This window comes from Leuresthes tenuis, unplaced genomic scaffold, assembly GCF_036924035.1.
Source record: "Leuresthes tenuis unplaced genomic scaffold, fLeuTen1.0.hap1 SCAF_16, whole genome shotgun sequence".
In the NCBI taxonomy this organism is placed as follows: Eukaryota; Metazoa; Chordata; class Actinopteri; order Atheriniformes; family Atherinopsidae; genus Leuresthes; species Leuresthes tenuis.
In genome coordinates this window covers 20,891,082-20,910,067 of record NW_027325370.1, presented here as the reverse complement: position 1 = coordinate 20,910,067, position 18,986 = coordinate 20,891,082, and the positions used below count along the sequence as shown (strand labels likewise).

Genomic DNA, 18,986 nt, shown 5'->3' with positions numbered 1-18,986 from the left:
CAATTAGGGTCTTAAACCATTTGTGGTCATTTAAGCTTCCACACACATGTACATTTGGAATAACAGAGGTGATAATTGGTAAAATCTCCTAACTTTTATCCTCACTCTTCACTTTTTCACTCTATTCAGGTGATTATGCCCGTCTGGCTCTGCGGTACCAGATATATTTAGAGCCGGGAATGTATGAGGTCCCCGTAATTGTGTCAGACTCGGGCAACCCTCCGCTGTCCAACAGGTCGGTCATCAAAGTAAAAGTGTGCCCATGCGATGAAAATGGAGACTGCACCGCTCTTGGGGCCGTGGCAGCCGCTGGCCTGGGAACTGGAGCCATCATCTCCATCCTCATCTGTATCATCATACTGCTCTGTGAGTTTTAGCTGTTCTTATTGAATTCCTCCCCTGACACCTCGCTGTTCTCAAGCACCATCACACAATTAAAGTGTAAAAAATTACCGCTGCCTGTGACAGGTTTAGATTTTCACTTCCTCTCTTCTGACAGAAACACAGTTCAGAGTGCAGCCATACACGTCCATCAGTCTGTAATGCAACAACGTAGACAGTGTCTTATAATTGATGAATAACTACTGAAATCTTCTACAGCATCTCTTTATATTTGTCTTCATTTTCACAAAGAAACCGTCTCCACTGATTCATTTATTTTCTGCTGTAACAGGTCTCAAATGATGAATTCTTATTTAATGATCATCTGTTTTATAACAGCTGTTTCTACCAAATCTACCAAGTTTTTGAGTGACCCACTTCTATAACTTCCTGCTTTTTGTGTGTTTGCTCAAGTGCAGCGCGATAACATTTGTTGCATTTCTTTTTTAGTTCATTTTTTTTGTAAGGATGACACACAAGCGCCAAGCAGAAACTGACACATAAGAACCTTCAAAGCCTCAAAAAATGAAAAATGAAATAAAGAAATAGCTCTCAAGAAATGCCACTAGAGGTTTAACAAATGTAGCAACAAGTGTTTTAGAATAAACAACAAAATAGGGCAGTCTTCATATTGCTATTTCTTCTGATCAGGCACTGACATGGTGTGATTATTTAGTGAAAGCAGTTTCTCAAGTCAAACTTCCACTTCCACAGCCTTCTTTATAGGATTTCATCAAGTTACAACATGGTACAGTTAAAACCTTTAGGCAGTGATTCTGTAAAATCAAGTTGTCATTTAGAAGTACTAAAAACACTGTTTGACACACCCTTCGTTTAAATTTCCAGGAATGTTTCAATCAGGGGCCTCAAGTCTCACACGTCACTCGCTCAGGTTTTATGTTCTCATGCCTCTGTTGCCCCTGCGACCCAACCTTGGATGAGTGGAAGAAAGTGAATGGATTACCGCACAGACCTTATCATTATTTTATGGTTTAATCGGATGACGATGCATTTGTAGTAAACACATTTCATCAGAGCAGAGCAGCTGATAGTGATCACAAGTTGGCACGCGATATTAAAGGGCCTATTTTGGATTAAAATTTCAGCCTCATTTTGCTGTCTGATAACAGAAATGGAAAGAAATTGTGAATGATAGGAGCATAGCCGGGAGTTCAGCTGGAATAATACACAGTCTATGAGAGCAGAGAGAGTAGAAGAGAAACAAATAGATGCAAAGGGTTAGCACAAAGCACAGTGACTAACTACAGTAGTTTAACCCTGTACAAACATTTCATCAGCTACGAGCCACAAAGCTAACACTGTGTCCGTGAGATTAAAAGTTAAACACATTATGTACAGTAAAAAAAAAAAGATTGTTTGACTGTATAACCATGTCAGCTCAGTGTTCCTTAATGAAAATCAAAACTTTTATACGCATTTGACAGACTATAATGAACTGTAATGTAATGTAAGCTGCAGTCTGGAGTAGGGAGTTGAATAATGAACGGGATATGAGCTGATCGCTGATGTGATAGAGTGTTCAAACGGGCAGAATGCCTTCCCACAGTTTTTGAGTTACAGCTGCCGTAACGCGGTTTTCTGAGAATGAGGCGTTGAAGGGCCACACACAGTGATGTTAATGAAATATTAAGAAATATTTTTATCCACATCAAGGTGTCCTCGGCTACCTGATGCCAATCATACAAGCAGAGCCGGTACTTAATTTAGAGAAGTGGCTAAATAGTTCTATAGGTGTTTGTTGTCAGGTATCAAGTTGGCATGACAATACCTACACAAGGTTACCTGCCCACTCATCAAAGATTTGCAGTTTCTCTGTTCAGGAAGTCAGTTCACAACTAAATATCTGCCGTCGACCTTGGATGTGAAAATGCTAAACTACAGTATTATGCAGGGTAAGCTTTTTCATATGCCATCTTCAGCTTTTAATTCAAGCCTCTGCTGCCTCAGTGCAGTCCTCCAGCAAGGCTGAAGACCTGTCAGTGAGTGAAGTTGTGTTGTTGGGGTTGCCAGTTGCTGCGGCTCACCCCGAAGCTTTATAGCATCCATGTGTGTATCTTTGCAGGCATGGTGCTCTTGTTTGTGATGTGGATCAAGCGCAGAGAGAAGGAGAGGCAGACAAAGCAACTGCTTATTGACCCCGAGGACGATGTCAGAGACAACATCCTCAAATATGACGAGGAGGGAGGAGGAGAAGAAGACCAAGTGAGATCATGAGAGATGTACCGCACATACATAATGTCTTTGTTGAGTCTTGCTTTTCTTACATCTGTTTGCCCCTGTGGCCGTGCAGGACTACGACTTGAGCCAGCTGCAGCAGCCCGACTCCTTAGACCACATCATCAGCAAGCCGCCTGGCGTCCGCAGGGTTGATGAACGTCCCATCATTCCTGAATCCCAGTACCCCATTAGACCTGTTGTGCCCCACCCTGGAGACATTGGGGACTTTATCCATGAGGTGAGTTTACAAACACACACACACACACACACACACACATACATATACATATATATTTGCATGCAAATTAGATTGTTTATCCCACATCTCTCACTTCTGTCCCTCTGACATCTAATGTGATTACTGATTTCTGGATGCTGTTCAATATGTAAACACCAGTATCGTGATGACAACAACCAGTTTTGTTTCACTTTACTGCCACTCTCACTTCCCCACACACACACAAACACATACACACATCAACTGTCACACACAACCAACTCCAGCGTTGGCACACTGGTGCGAGAAAATACTGATTGACAGACTTGTGACAACACGTTCACACTCGAGAGGTGTTGGCAGCTGTTCAGCTTTGATCCATCCAGCCACAACTCACTCTCACACAGATTCACATAAACATACACACACACATATATATACTCACCTGATCTCGCTCCAATGACCTGGTTAAATACAAAAGCAACAAAAACATGGTGATTTTTTTTCTCTTTTTTCTATTAAACCTGCCTTGCGCTGTATCCACGGGGGTTGAAGCTTTTTAGATTTCTATCCACAACGTCTGTCATGATTTCACTGAAGTCAACAAGGTCTGTTCCCTTCATCTGCCTAGCCCTCACGTTAGTGGCCCTAATAAGTCATTGATAGACACAAATGTTTTACTGTTTAGCCCCAGCAGACAAAAATAACCCCATTGTGAAACAAAAAATTGATGATTAGGGTTTGAGTTCTCATTGAATGAACACTACACTTTTCCATGTCAGATTCTAAAAAAAGAGAAAAAGAAAGTGCTGTTCGGCTTTGTCCAAAGAACTGGAGCCTTCAATAGAACGGTTGCAACGAGGGTTGGTGCAGCTGTTTTTGCATGAATCCTTTTCGTTGGACCCAGGTCATCTTTGTAACGTGCCTTGGCAATCGTTATCTTCTAATAACCTGTGCCTCCAGCATTCCAAATTAATTAACACAAGTAAGGAAATATTCCCCCTTCAACCAAGCCTCAGCAGTGCTTCCTCCAACTTTTGGAGACATGCGAAGCCCAAATTGAATTAGGACAGGCTTACGGCGATGAATAATGGCGCAATTGGCAACACACTGCCTACCTCAAGTCATGTATGATTCATTTAATACTGTCCTCCCCCACGTTTTGCAGTCTGAAAGGGATAACTCACTGAAATACATATGCAAAAGGGCAGCTGCAAAAAACAGCTCTCTAGTCTAATCTCTCCTGTGTGTCCTGGATCTGCTTGTGACTCTCCTCCCTCATAAATATAAGCGTGCATCATTGTCGTTTCTGTGTAAGCCCTGTGATGGATTGACAGCCTATTCAGGGTGCATCCCTCCTCTCACGCTACTGCAGCTGAGACAGACTCCAGCCCCCAATGACCCTGAACAGGGTAAAGCAGATATTGAGAGTGGATTGGTTGACTTTGATTATAACTTGCAGTTTCCCCCTCACTGGTCCAATCATCTTATTTGCATGCATGATATTTCCACCGCTGACATGAAATAACAGACTTCTACCTTTTCAGGGTCTGCGAGCAGCAGACAACGACCCCACAGCCCCTCCGTATGACTCCCTGCTGGTGTTTGACTATGAGGGCAGCGGCTCCACTGCCGGCTCTGTAAGCTCCCTCAACTCCTCTAGCACAGGGGACCAGGACTATGACTACCTCAACGACTGGGGCCCCCGCTTCAAGAAGCTGGCCGACATGTACGGAGGAGGGGACGATTAAATCGAATCTGTCTGTCTGTCTGTCACACACACACACACACACACACACACACACACCCTCGTCCCGTCAGCTGGCCTGCCATGCTCTGTCCCGTGGGGCTATAAAACCCTTCTTGAACACACATAAACAATGACATGTTCACACTGACAAACCAACCAATCGAATTACCCACCACAGAGGACCAGTGCCGCGAGCCATTTTCAGGTGCTCTTCTCAACCGACACCTGCTCGAAGCCTGATTCTGTAACGGAAGCTCTGATTGGCAGACTTTTGATCCTGTGTTTCTCCTGTTCTTTCGTTTCAGTTTAGTTGTAATGCTGGATGTAGACTTAAGTTACTTTATTCAAATTTTGTTTTTACTTCAGTTTGTATAACTTCTTCTTGTCCTCACTATTGTTTGATGACAAATATTCCCAACTCCTGAGGGTTTTCACTTTTCCCTCGCTGTTAGCCCCCCCCCCCGCCCGCCTCTCTGAAGAAGCTTTAGATTTAGCTGCTCACTCTGTCTGAGGTAAACGATAAGGAACAAAAAAGAGCATCGATACAAAAGTCCTTCCTGAACGGAGGGCTTTGGTTTATTCTTTTTTGAACTTGAATTACTTAGAACAGAAGCACTGTTGTTTAAAAAAAAAAAAAGTGCCTTCAGTGGTGCGTATTTTAGCAGACTCCCGCTAACTCAGGATTGGTTGCCATTCTGGGCTAACAGGCCCCCCATACAACCCCTGACCCTTTAATTCAGACCTCCCTTGTCTTTTCTCCTGTCCTGCGGGGCTGTGATAGCTGCAGGAGATGTCCATGACTGGCTTAAGAGGGCGCTTTATGTAGACGTACTGTACATAGGCCTACAGTGTGTCTGTAAGTTATGGACAAATCATTGAGTTTTCAAGTCAGACACGTCTGTGCTCAAAGATCACAGTCAGCTTGAGTGTGATCACTGAAATCACAGAAATCCACGATGAGACTGTCTAAGAGAAAAAATGCATTGTGTCTTTGTTTAATGTGGCTTCATTAGCAGCTGTGTTTGTTTCGAGCTCTCTGTGTTTGCACCTAAAAGCTGATACAGCTTGTTTCTAAATTTAAAGTTAAAGTCACATGTGTTACCTGTATGCCGTTACTGTAGATGTAAGTAAATATGAGGGTTATTTAAGGGGGTCATCTACCATTTGCAGGTTTGTCCCTTCACCCAGGGCCGATGAACAAGGCACCGGTCTCAATTTTGTGCTCGATATAGTGCAGAAATAGAAACATGAAGGAGGGAAAAAAGAGCGCCGAGTGTGACACACAGATATGCAAACTTGAAAAAGCCCCATTTTGACTCCCTGTTTTTTCTTCTTGTTTTCATGTTGACTCGCTGTTGTCGCCTGACAAACTTTCATTTACAGACATGTGACATCTCCCTGTCATGGAAACTATGGGGAATTGAGCCTCAGCCAGAGACTTAGTGCCATCACAATCTGTCTCTCTTCAGGCAGCTTTTCATTCATCAGAAATTCGCTCATGAAATTTCTGGCATCGAGTACAAGAGGTTTAGAAAAGAAGTTAGTGGAAGGGAAAGTCTGTGTGAAGATGTGTGCTTTATCAAAAGCAGAAAGGCTTTGGTAGTAACACTCTCTGCAAGACAGACATTTTGAAAAACAGCTTAGTTTTGAATTACAGAAAAACTCTACCCGGGGGCTTTTTTTTTTTTTTAAACACATCACCAGGGGAACTGCCGGGGGTGAGGGGAGCCTAAGTCAATTTATTAAATTATTTAGATATGCAAAATATTCAACAGAGGGACCAGAGAAGCGCTGGTCAGTTAGAGAGTTTTTAATCATCCTTATCTCCATTGAAACGTTCCGCAGCGGTGACCATGTTTGAACTCCATGTACAACTTCAAATCGAAAAAGTTGGAACACTGTATGAAATGTAAAGGATTACAGAATTCAATGATTTGGAAATCTCATGAATCAATAGTTTATGCTCAGACATCAAATGTTACAAATGTGCTACTTCACAATGATATTAGCTCATGGTGAATCTGATGGCAGCAACGCATCAAACAAAAAGCTGGGTCGGGTCCATATTTACCATTTTCAAACATCCCTGCTTCTTTTAACTAGATGTCGGAACTTAGGAAACCAGATGCTGGGCCTCTGGACGAAGGATGTTATTTTACTCTTATCTGATATATGACAACCGGATGCTCTACAGTCCTGGTTCTTCTTTATGATGTGTTGTGTTTAATGATGAGCCAAATGTTTTTCAGCTGGTGGAAAAGGTCTGGACTGCAGGCAGACCAGTCTACATCCTCTACATCCTTGTCCTGCTGAAATAAGCAAGGCCTTTTCTGAAAAAAAACCCATCTAGGTGGGAGAACATGTTGCTCTAAAACCTGTATATATCTTTTAGCATTGCATAATGTGCCTTTCCTTCTGTGATGGTTGCCAGTTCCACAACGCACCCCTATAACATCTGTGATGGTGCTGATAACGAGCTGGATGCTCAATCTTCCGTTTTGTCCAGAGGATATAGTGCACATGATTTCCAAAAAGACTACAGAACAGTTTTCCATTTTTGCTTCAGTCTATCATAAGATTAGCTTTGACCAGGAGAAGGCGGCGGTGTGCTGGATCGTGCTCACATTTGGCTTCTTAGCATGATGGAGCTTTGATCAGCTTTTGTGGATGACACAGTGAACTGTGTTCACAGACAGTGATTTTTGGAAGTGTTCCTGAGCTCATGCAGTGATTTCCTTGACAGAATCATGCCCGGTTGTGATGCAGTACCGCCAATATCCAGTATTGATTTTTTTAGCCATGTTCCTTGTGCACAGAGATGTGTACAGATATGTACTTTATATGATGGAATAGGTAAAGTTTTAACTATTTATCATTTAGGCCCATTATTCTTGAACCGCTCCTCAATTTGTAGGTTCAGCTTATTGTGGATTTCTCAACCACTACTCATCTTACCATCTGAGACTTGGCTTTGCCTTTGGTATTTTCACAAGATTTATTCTGGCACCTGGCCTATTTTTGACACTAGCTGAACAGGAGGGTGGGCAGAGAGATGGGGTATGACACGCAGCAAAAGACCTAAAGCCGAGACTTGAACCCAGGCCCCAGATTCTGCTTCTCTAACGTGCTTCTCTTTTTTTATTCCACTCATGCCATCAATCTGTCGTCAATTAACTTAATTAGATGCAACATGTTCTTCCAGCTGTTTCTTTGTAGTACCACTTATTTTTTCCTGCCTTTTGTTTCTTCCATCCCAACTCTATTCCAGATGAGCTAATATATCTTTGTGGAAGAGTAAATTGTCTAATTTTTAACATTTGATGTTTTCTGTGTTCTGTTTGGAAAATACTTTCTTTCTTTTTTTTTTCTTTTTTGAGATTTACAAACAGTTACCATCTATTTTATTTACATTTTACACAGTGTCCAATCTCTTTTGGGATTGGGGTTGTGAATGAAACAGATCATCTACTGATTATAAATATGATGATCCATAAAGGCGTTAACCGGTGGGTGTGATCATAAGGATCCACCACATGTTCAACTGCTCCTCACCTGTTTACTGCCACATCAAGTTGGAGAGATGAGACATAAGATATAAACAAAAATAAAGAAGTAAGTAGATTTTCAGAGTGAATGAATGAAAATGAATTGACTTGTGAGATAAATGGAAACATTTATCTTTTGATTGATAGAACAAAGAAAGTGTGATTTGACATTAAAACAAAAAAAACACACTAGTGTGCATAAGGTCAACAGGGTCTTTTTGTTTCGAGTTGCAGACAGATAAGTAAAAATTGCCCCTTGCCTTGAAGAACCTGAAAGTGGCGCTGATCAGAGCAGCTGTCAAGACGAAAGGTTTCCACATCTCACTGCTGGTTACGCTCTTATCTATCTGACGGCTCCTCAGCCTACAGAAATCTCTATAAAATAAACACAGCTGTTACTTTCTGCTATTTGTGATTATTTCTGACATATAAATGTTGTATATACAGAGCATTTTTATACATGTGGTGACATCTCTTTCCGTGTCGACATTTATTTCGCTGTGATTTTGTTTCAAATGAACACAAAATTATATTTCACAAAAAGCCATGTGCATTTAGAAGAATCGGTTTGATTCTGTATGGGCTTGCAGCCATACTCAAGTTTTGTTTTGATGTTTAAGTTTTGTTTCACCTTGGCAAGAGGGTTCCATTCCAAACAAACTTGTACAGTCTAACACACACTCACTCCTCTAGGCCTTATTGTATATATGTGAGTGTTCTATATTATATGAACCTGTTCACAGTCTTTTAATACAGCCGCAGAGCTGCAACGTTACTGACGGTCACCCAGTTTCCACAGAATGAAGGCATTCTTCATAGTGTTTTCATTTTTTCTAATCAAACGCTCAGATCAGATTCATGGCCAAACATAACAGAAGGCTAGGTAAATAAACTGTGGTATACATACAGAACACATTACCATGATGATACTGAATGTTATCAGACCTGCACATGGCAGCAAATCACCAACATAGTCAGTCAAACTTGACCCTCACTTCAATGCATTTAGTCAGGGGAAATGAAAGCAGTTTGGTCATTACTTGTGACATACTTGGTCCATTTGTCATATTGACGTTCTCTTTGCTAAAGCAAGGGGAGAATTAGCAAATGACAACCAAGGAAGAACCTTTGCATTGTTGCAGTCAAACTCAACAACTGTGTCATTGGTGTCACTTAAAAGACATTTGGTCATTGCTGGTCATTCTGGACACTGTCTGACCATTGACACACACACACATGACGGGAGATTCCAAAAGAAGCCAAACACTTGCCATGATATGGCCAGAATAACAAAGACAGGCTGCAGACTTTCATACAAGTTGTCCTTCTATTCAAGTCCAAGTGTACATAATGTAATATTTGCTTGAAGCTAAACAGACTAAGTTAGGCAAACTGTAACTGTACAATTGGAGCTTTTTGCATGTGTCTTTTTTTTATAATGGGCAGATGAGTTCTACTACAGTAACCATACAACAGTTTAAGAAGTGTGCAGCCTGCATGACGGAGGCTGCAGTCCAGAAGGAATTCTGGTGTACCATACTTGCATAGTTTCAAATGAAGGAGAGAAAAAAAAAAGCTGAAAAAAAGGATTGCACAGTTATCAAGTCAGAAGACTTCTTTTGTAAATTGTCAACAGCACAAATATTTTGTATTGTTGTTTGTACCATTTTGTAAAAAAATGATGAAAAGCCAAAAAAAAAAAAAAAAAAAGGGAAAGAGTCTGTTGTTTCAAGCGTGTGTTTATAGTGCCACTGCAATCTTGGTTTCCAAATACCGTACAGTACATACGCAGCCTTGCAGATCAACCTTGTAATATAGACGCTGAGCTGGAGACTCCCTGTCAGCATCATGTGTTATAAATAAAAAAAATTACTCCTCCTTGTAAAAAGAGTGGCTCTTGTGTTTTCTCTGTCACCTTCCGATTCCTGCAAGTGTGAATTTCTTCTAATTTCAAACTGCTAATGTGGAGCAAGAAGCTTTCTCTCTCTTTATTTTGACCTTAAATAGTTGCCTGAAAATAGTTTGACGTAAGTCAGGAAAACAGTGCATGTGATACAATGTTGCTTTATTTTTCAGTCAAAATAATAGCTAATACTGCTATAAAATTATTATTTTCACAGGAAAATACATGAAACGTTGTTAATTTTGCCAGTTTTGCAGAGCAGAAGTGTGTTAGTATGTACTTAGACAGAGGGCTGCATGTGTGTCTGGTATACTTCTTATTAACACTAACTCTTACTGACTGAAGCTTGCCTTCATGGCAGCGCCTTTAATTGAATAACGTGCTACTTATATGTAAACAATATTGCTTCAGTGTTTCTCCAAAAAAAAATATATTATAGCCGGGAGTCCCTTGATGTCACAACCAAAACTACTGGAAGTTCTGATGTGCCTCTCTTTGCCACAGTTTAATATGTTGCCGGTTTGTTGCATGTCATATTCAAAATTAGTTAAATTGCCAGCCATGAGCAAACATAAGCCAGGATAATTAGCACAATTAAGGCTGTTCATTCATCAGTTGCCTTTCCAGGTGAAGCAAAGAGAATTTTCCCAGCTGAAGTAGAAAAGCAGAGAGGGAAAAACTCAAAGACGTGCTTAATTTTTGGTTCCATCGTGGTTAAGTTCGATAGCAAACACAGATGTTTCAAAGCTGCAAATAAGCCCATACTCTGATCTAAAATTCTGATTTTTATCACCGTCATCTTTCACAGTTCGTCTTTTTCTGTTTTGTTCTGAATCTTTGTTGGTGCAGAAGAAGAAAAGGTGTTTGAACCTAGCGATGACTTTAATAAGTTACATTAACCTTTTAGTTTGTGTCGCTAGGAAACAGGAACAGAAAACTACATTCTAGTTTGTTTGTTTTTTTCGAGAGTTTAGTCTGACATTGTTCAAAAGGCACACAAGCCACAGACAGCAAGAAATAAGTTAATTTCATCTTTTGCAGACCTCAAAACCAGTGGCTTCTTTTTGATTATTCTCTATTTCTTTTAAATGTATAGTTCTCAACACATTTCTCTCGACCTGATAATTATATATTGCCAACAAATTAAAATATAATTATCTAGACAAAAACATGTGGTTTATGACCTAAAACCATTTGTATGTTTCTTTAATGATATGTTGTTTACATGGCACTTAAAATATCACAAATTGCTTCAGTCCTTCTGAGGTAAATGTAAAATGAAAAATACTAGCAGGCAGTGCATGAGGAGCAGGATGAAATTACCCTTGCCTGTTCTTTCAGCTGCAGTACGTCAATGAACCTACAACACACAGCGTCTTCACCTCATTGATTGAACCATCACAACACGTCAGTGCAAATGCAGACAGAATAAGCTCTGCTGTTACACACAGCTCACACAACAGCTCGTGAACACACATATCTCCCTCCTCAAAACTACAAGAGGCAAAACCTGCTCCTGCCCTCCCACCAGTCAGGCTGCAGGGTTGACAGGCTCACTTATCTGACTTTCTGACGGGGAAGTCAGAATGGATTAATTCAGGGAATAGTCACATAATTACCAGAATTGCCCCATGCTGAATTTCGACCTTGTTTGGATTCATACACACAGTGGTTTCTGAGTTTATATTGATCTGTACTACAGCGTCTCTACCCGCTACGTTTTTCATCTGAAGACTTTTCCTGCCTACTCTAACTGGGGAAAAAAAAAAGAGATTGTGAAATAACATTAGAATTGACTAAAAGTTATATCTCATAGTAGCTAAACATTTGGAAATGCACTGAGAGGATTTCTTTCTCTACCCCTTGAATATACACAAAGGCCTACAACCAGAAGCTGGCCAGCCTAGCTTTACGCAAGCTGTATCTAATAGCTTAGCTAGGTGAGGTAATAGATACCGTTCTCTTTTGTATGCCCATTCATATACACTTAATATTGTGAATGATCTGTTCATTCTGCACTAAGCTCTGTTTTCTGTTTTCCCCTCACATGTCATCAGTAACTGTCATCAACTAGCAATGAACACAAGAATTAATGAAATACACAAAACACACACACTGTTTTCAAGGAGATCAGATATTGATATAAAACGTAATTGTGGGAGAGACTGAGTGCGTGTGTTCTACTTTTCAGCATTTCCCAGTGCTGTTGATTTTACATAAATTGTGACTGCACCTTGCTAATGTCTGAACCTCTCTAGGACTCTCGGAACCATCCATTTATATATATATATATATATATATATAAATGGATAAATATACATCAATGGAAATATCTTGGAAAGTTATATTATCTATCATTAATTATTCTGTCTATCACAGAAATAATAACCCTCTAAATCTCCCCTAATGTGCAGTTAGACATGTTGTGTACAAGTTGCCTTCACTTTATAGGTTGGTTGAGTTTCGGCATGTGGTTTAGAGAACTTTTTCATATTGATCTGTACTAACTGAAGTCAGGCAGCACAAGTTAAACAGCCATGTGAAAATACTTAGGGCAGATTTTTTGTTGAACTAGACATGAAAGAGTGCTCTCCCGTGTTACTGTGCATAACAGAGGGCACTATGCCTTTGACGAACAGTCCGTTTAAAACAAGTTGCAGCAGAAATTTAAAAAATACGCACTGTTTTTCCCGAAGCTGGCATGTTTGCACCTCTGGGACACCGTAGGATACGAGCCCTGTAAGCATTTCTGAAACGATACATATAGGCATCTCCAGAAAGTGAAAAAGGCTGTGAAAAAAAAGTATAGGTTATGATGAAATAACTCGCAGGACTTTTGAAGAGGACTGAGATTGAGTTCCATGAGGGGTCATTATTTTTTTCACATGGTTTCATTTTCATCCAATGTTTCATTTTATTTTCACTCACTGTTCTGTCAGGTGTGTTCGGTTTGGTGTATGCATAAAGTGATTTGGTAAGGTTTAGGAAAAGAATACGCTTTGGTTGAAAATGTTCCAGGTTATCAGTGTGAAAGGTCAACAGGGAAAGCAGTATTTCAATCAATATGTACAGCAAAAGCATCTGAAATGCAAATATATTCATGAAAAAAAATAGATAAAAGTAATGAAACTGTATATTCTGTATATTCAACATGTATATTATTTTTCTAATGTAAAATCACTACTAAAAGTGTACTAACTACTATATTAACAGCTATCAAACATTTTTTAATATAATTAAAGTGTGATAGCTTAAAAAATACCTTATGGGATTAGTCTGCGTTTGAAATGCTGTTACTTTTTGGCTACATGGGGATACTTAATCTATTTGTGGGGAACATTTACAATAAAATGCATCTGTTGAAAGCCTTTACCTTCAGTGCACTTATGGCTGTTTGAGTCAAAGTCAGAGTATGTTTTTGTACTGGCGTGTGGCCTTCAGCTGTTCGACCCAGAACAAGGCTGCAAAAACTACAGAGAATTAGTCTATTTTTGCATTCGCGTGAGTAGATTTCTGTGGCCCACATTAGTCACTTACTTGCTGCTCACACACCTGGGTCCAGATGCTTAACACTGTGAATATTAGTTCCATTACTAATACCATGAAAAACTGACTAAGTAACAAGTGATCAGCTCTGTATGTTCAGAACAAAGGAGCCTGCAGGAATATAGAGAGAAGAAATGATTGGATTGTAAACCAGCAGCTTGAACATCACATCGACAACTCCTATTTTATATGCGAGGGATGAAAACGCAGGCAGCACAGTATACAGTCTGTGTGGAGATGATCAAGATGGAGACACAGATGCGCAGACGGATCATGGTATGTTTGCTGTTTACTTATACAGCCCTGTTGAAGCCTCTGAGACAATGTTGTGCCAGAAAATCAGAACAATCTCTAATTTTCTTTTTTTCTAAATCTAGATAGGTCTTCCTCTGCCTTTACTTACTTTAAAAAAACATTTTATTGTCTCATTTAAATTGTCCATTTTGTTTTTATGGTAAATTACAAGCACCCTTTTTTAGGGAAAAAAGGGGGCTTGTAAGACAACTTGTTTAGACCCTAAACAACTGATATAGTATGATTGGACTGGCTAGTGTAGTGTAGTGTATTATTGCCTTTCGTGTGGGAGACCTGGGTTCATATCCTCTGCATGAAAGGTACTACCTACAATAGGGGTCATTAGGCAAGACCCCCATACCCTATATGCCTACCTGTAAGTTGCTTTGGATGAAAACGTCTGCTAAATGCATAAACATAGCCATTGGTTTATTTAGCACACGCAGTATAGTTTTATCTAAGCATCATTTTATAGTTTATCACAATGATCAAAAAAGCTGCTGACACCTGCTTGAGTGCATTGTGAAAGTATTCACAAGGCATTCAGTCCTCCATGACAGGACTCTGCAGTAGCTCATCAGTAGGAACACAACAATTGGCATACATGCTACTTTTTCACTATGAGGAAGCTGCGGTCATGAAAACAAAAATGAACACAACTCCAATTTAAATTTGAACCCCACTATTACAATGTGACTTTTGACTTTAGTGATAATTAACTACAGCAATTTTCCGTCTCATATACTTGCTGCTGGTGATGTTGTTGCTGTTTGTTTGTTAGTTTGTTTGTTGTGTGTTTCTTCCCATTTATGTGTCTGCAGGTGCTCTTGACGATCCCGTGTATGGCCGCAGTTTGCTTTCTTTTCTCTCCACAGGTGCAGCAGTTGATTACCCAGTGTTTGACTAGTGGTGTCTATCATTTCAAGCTCTCTCATTTTCTCTCTGTTCACTCCCTCTCTTTCTTTAATCCCTCCTTTCAAAAAAAAAACAAAACAATGGAGCTGCAAACTATGATGAGAACACTGGCACTGTGGACTTTGGCTTTGCTGATGCCTGTGCCTCTGAGTCCAGGCAAAAAAGAAATGATAAAGCAGCTAACAAGTGCAATATGAAATTGGAGAGGTTATAATTGGCTTGTTTTAGTGGTTATACCTGAAAACCCCATTTTAGCATGCTATTTTTCATCATTTAAAAGAAAAAATATTTTTTGGAAAATCTTTTTTCCAGAAGTTGTTAAAAATACAAGAAACAACATTCTGCTATCTCTTTAAGACCTGAAGGTCAATCAGTCTGGAAAAGTTTAGGAACTTTGAAAGTTTTTCCAAGTGCAGTCACCAAGCCTTCCAGCGTTATGAAACTGGCTCTCATTAGGCGAGCCCACAATAAGAAAGACACTGATTTACCCCTGCTGAAGAAGATATATTGATCGAATTAGCAACACCTTTGATTGAACCCCACATCAATACTTTCCAGAGTTCAAGCAGAAGGCACATCTCAGCATCAACTGGAGGAGACTGTATAAGTGCGGCCTTCATGGCTGTGCTTTCACAAAGTGACGAGAATTGTCACAAAAATGACAGATTTCTGGGCCATGGGTTTGTGTTCTGTGTACCTGCCATTGTTTAAATAATGAAATGAAAATGTAAAAAGAAGCTTCATAATCCTCAGACAATAGCTGATGAGTTTGATTTAGATTTTTATTTTCAGCAGATGTGATCCAGAATTTTTGCATGAACTGTTTGGGTTCATGGAAACTTCTTTGAGCATTTCAGGTGAAAACTTCTGAAAGAGAATGCCAAATGCATTGCTGTTATGAAGGCAACATCATTTCATAAATGTAACACCCTCAGTATAAATGCAATAATGTAACAGAATGAGGTATCTAAAGTTTTGATTGGTTATATACCAGCTAAATGCATATGATGTGATATAGTTCACATGCTAAATATATCTCCTCCCTGAGGGAGCTCTCTAGATACAGTCAGACCAGTCATCAATCTGTCTCCACCATTTCTTCATATTCTCCATCAGTGACTTTCATTTCCTCTGTGATGGCCTGAGGATGTGGTGGTCCGAAGAGGATGCGTGAAGAAGGGGAATGGCTCAGCTTTGATTGGATATCTCTTAAATGGCTACTTTAGTGGACTGGCTGTCCACCTCTGGACACAGACAAGGTGCAGAGTAAAAAGGAAATGGCATGAGCAGTCAATGTTCTGAATCATTTTCAAGCAATGCTTATGAATGATCCATAAAGTAATGCACTATGTAATAGGGATAAACAAATAATCGTCCCGCATTGGCTTTATAGTCTTCACATCAGTGCTGATTTATTTGCAGCTATTGTGAGCTATTGTATGCAGATTGCCTGATGTCCCTGTGTTGAACTTATCATCTAATCCTTTCAGAAAATAGTTGTGCTATAGGGCAGGGGTGGGATCTCAAGAGAAAAAAGAGTGGGTTCAAACAGTCAAGAGAATCACAAAACCACACTGGGAAACGAGCACAAACATTGATTGTAGTCTTTTCATCAGTCACAACACCATGTAGAGCTGTCACTTATTCCACAAATTTTTCCCAACTTTTTCCAATGTTCAAACAAATTCGAAATAAAGTATTTTTTTAAATACCATCTGCTTCATGGGTGATGCTGAATTCATCCAGTGTGCTGTCGAGGCTTTCTGCAACATATATAGCTGTGTGGCTCCTCTCTGTGCTTTAGAATATGGCATGTAACTGTCAAGATCCCATGATTCTGAAAAGCAATGAGCTGTCAGTGTCATGTTAGCATGGGTGGCCAGTGATGTCTATTACTTTGATGTTACAACAAGTTTCTTATCTTTCAGTATAGACTTAACACTTTCCAGTGTGGTGTTCTACAGCTGTACTATATGTGATGAGATTCTAGCTTGACATGGAACTTTATAGCCTGGTTCCAGTTCCATCATATGTTCCTAAAACCCTTGTTCCTTAACATTACATTTAGGGTCACACATATTTGCATAGAAATCTTTTGATATCGTTGGTGTTGGCAGTTTTAGAAGTCTGTGGCAAAGGACCTGCTGTAGCTGACTGTGCTAAATAGCAGGAAGTCGGGCAATACTAAACAACTGACGTGCCTCCACTTTCTAACGTGGGTGGGTGGGTGGCCCTGAGGTGCAAGCTGATGATGCTAGAGTGCCCTCTGCTGGAACAGTGTGTAAACTACTTCAAACAGCTGATGCATCCATGTATGCGACTATTGGTCTGAAGCACTTACAGACTAGCGTTCTCTAATTAGAATGGCTTATTGATGTTTGAGGTTTCCCTATGTTCAAACTTTGAAAGTAATGGTGAGAGCTCTGCAGCAAATTATGCTCACTTCATCTATACATTAAAGAACCACAGTACAGGAGTTTTTCATATCATGATAATCATGTTAAAGAAGTATAATGAGATTTAAAAGTTAAAATCAGAAGCACTAATGTTTCCTCCTGGGTTTTTGAGACCACACCCCAGAGAGAAAAGCTACAATCGACCACATTACATCTAGTGAGGGTTAGAGATAAAGGAGAGAAGCCCTGAGCCCACAGTACTGCTTCAAATCAGATTTAAATTTGACTCTTACATTCAAATCAAATTATGCTCCACAGTTATTCACAGAGTAGCTATCTATCACTCATACAGACACACACTGTCAACACGATCTAACCATCTGTCAGTGCTTACCTACACAGATCTGCGAGGTATGGCCCGGACGGTGCTACTGTCATAGCTATTGCTTTGAAATTATTTGTTGTCCGTGCAGGCTTTGTTGTAAAGAACAGACAGAGAACTCAAAATCATATGTGCAACAAGAATGGACAGTACGTTTTTGCATAGTCTGTTTCATATATCTTCATATACATCTGTGGAAGATTCAAATGATCCATGTCCAGACCCTGACCAAAATATGGACTGACTTGCTTGATTTATGAGTTCTAAATGCAACGATAAACACATTGCTCATGATTAAAGTCTGAAATATTTATCTGAACTTCCAGTGTTGGGAAATGGAAAAGTACAATTTGTATGCTGGGAAACAGCTTGTGTTGTTTGGCTGGGTGTGAAATGTTTTACATATAAATCCCCTCAGTGTTCACTTGCTCAGATAAACATCTTCTCCTGTCTTCATTTCCACACAAAGTGGGACCTCAAGAGTTTACAGCCAACCTAATACGGGACTTAACTAATTGAGACTCTCTAGCTTCTTTTGGCTCGTTATATGTTACAACTAAGCTCTTCTAACCGGATTTCTAACATGGTTTGTGTAATCACTTTATACTTTAGGAATGAAGGTTTCCAAATCAGGAGTTCTTGTCCAAAATATATTGTGTATAATCCAAATGTGGATTTTGCACAAGCAAGACCATCCTATCAAATCTTTTCCTGTGAACCCTGGCTGCTGAGGCAACAGGTCATGTCCATGTTTCCTTCTGCTGTATTTCTGACTGCACCTGAAGTAAAAGGTCATCTGCTGATTGGTCTATTTTGTGACCACATAATCAGAGAGGAGGATGATTAAAGATTCCTCTGAGATGAGGCATCAGTTGGCTCACAGAATAAAGCACAGTATCTCAAAGGGGGAAGTTGGCTAAGTGTTTTTGTTGTTGTTTCTTTTTCCTCTCAAAATAATCTTCCTTATGTTCTCATTTATCTAAAAAATTTCCTGGCTCATGGGCCACAGAAATCTGATAAGTCTACTCACTCTCGTTTAGCTCTTTAGTGGTTACAATGCATAATGGAAGTTTTAGGACCCCTTTAACTTTTAAAGGTCCCCTGACATGGCACGTTTTTTACATCATTTCTGCAGTGTTAAAACATTGTGTTATCACCTTGAACTTTGAAAGCTCAAAAAGAGGTACACACATGGATCTTGATTTTTCCAGTAGTCTCATATTTTATATTTATATCATCCAGTAGTTTTTAGATGCAAGAGCAAGTTCAGCCTTTTCAGCTTCCCTAAAGACTCTGTGATCTTGGATCAGTGGATGCAGTTTTTTTTTTGGACAGCAACACACTAGCGAAAATATTTACATATGGGTCATATATTTAAAACAGGGCTCAGCACAATGTCGGCTTCGCTGGGAGACTGAA

General features: G+C 39.8%; 1 protein-coding gene across 1 annotated transcript in view; it reads left to right on the top strand.

Moving 5' to 3' along the window:
- LOC140272016 (cadherin-4-like) overlaps nt 1-10,019 on the top strand; it is a 238,752-nt gene extending 228,733 nt beyond the window's left edge. The window contains exons 14-17 of the mRNA XM_072367321.1: nt 130-366; nt 2,465-2,604; nt 2,693-2,857; nt 4,384-10,019. Coding sequence (XP_072223422.1) covers nt 130-366; nt 2,465-2,604; nt 2,693-2,857; nt 4,384-4,587 — 746 coding nt within the window. The 3' untranslated portion in view covers nt 4,588-10,019. The remainder of the gene's footprint in view (nt 1-129; nt 367-2,464; nt 2,605-2,692; nt 2,858-4,383) is intronic.
- The last annotated feature ends 8,967 nt before the right edge of the window (nt 10,020-18,986 follow it).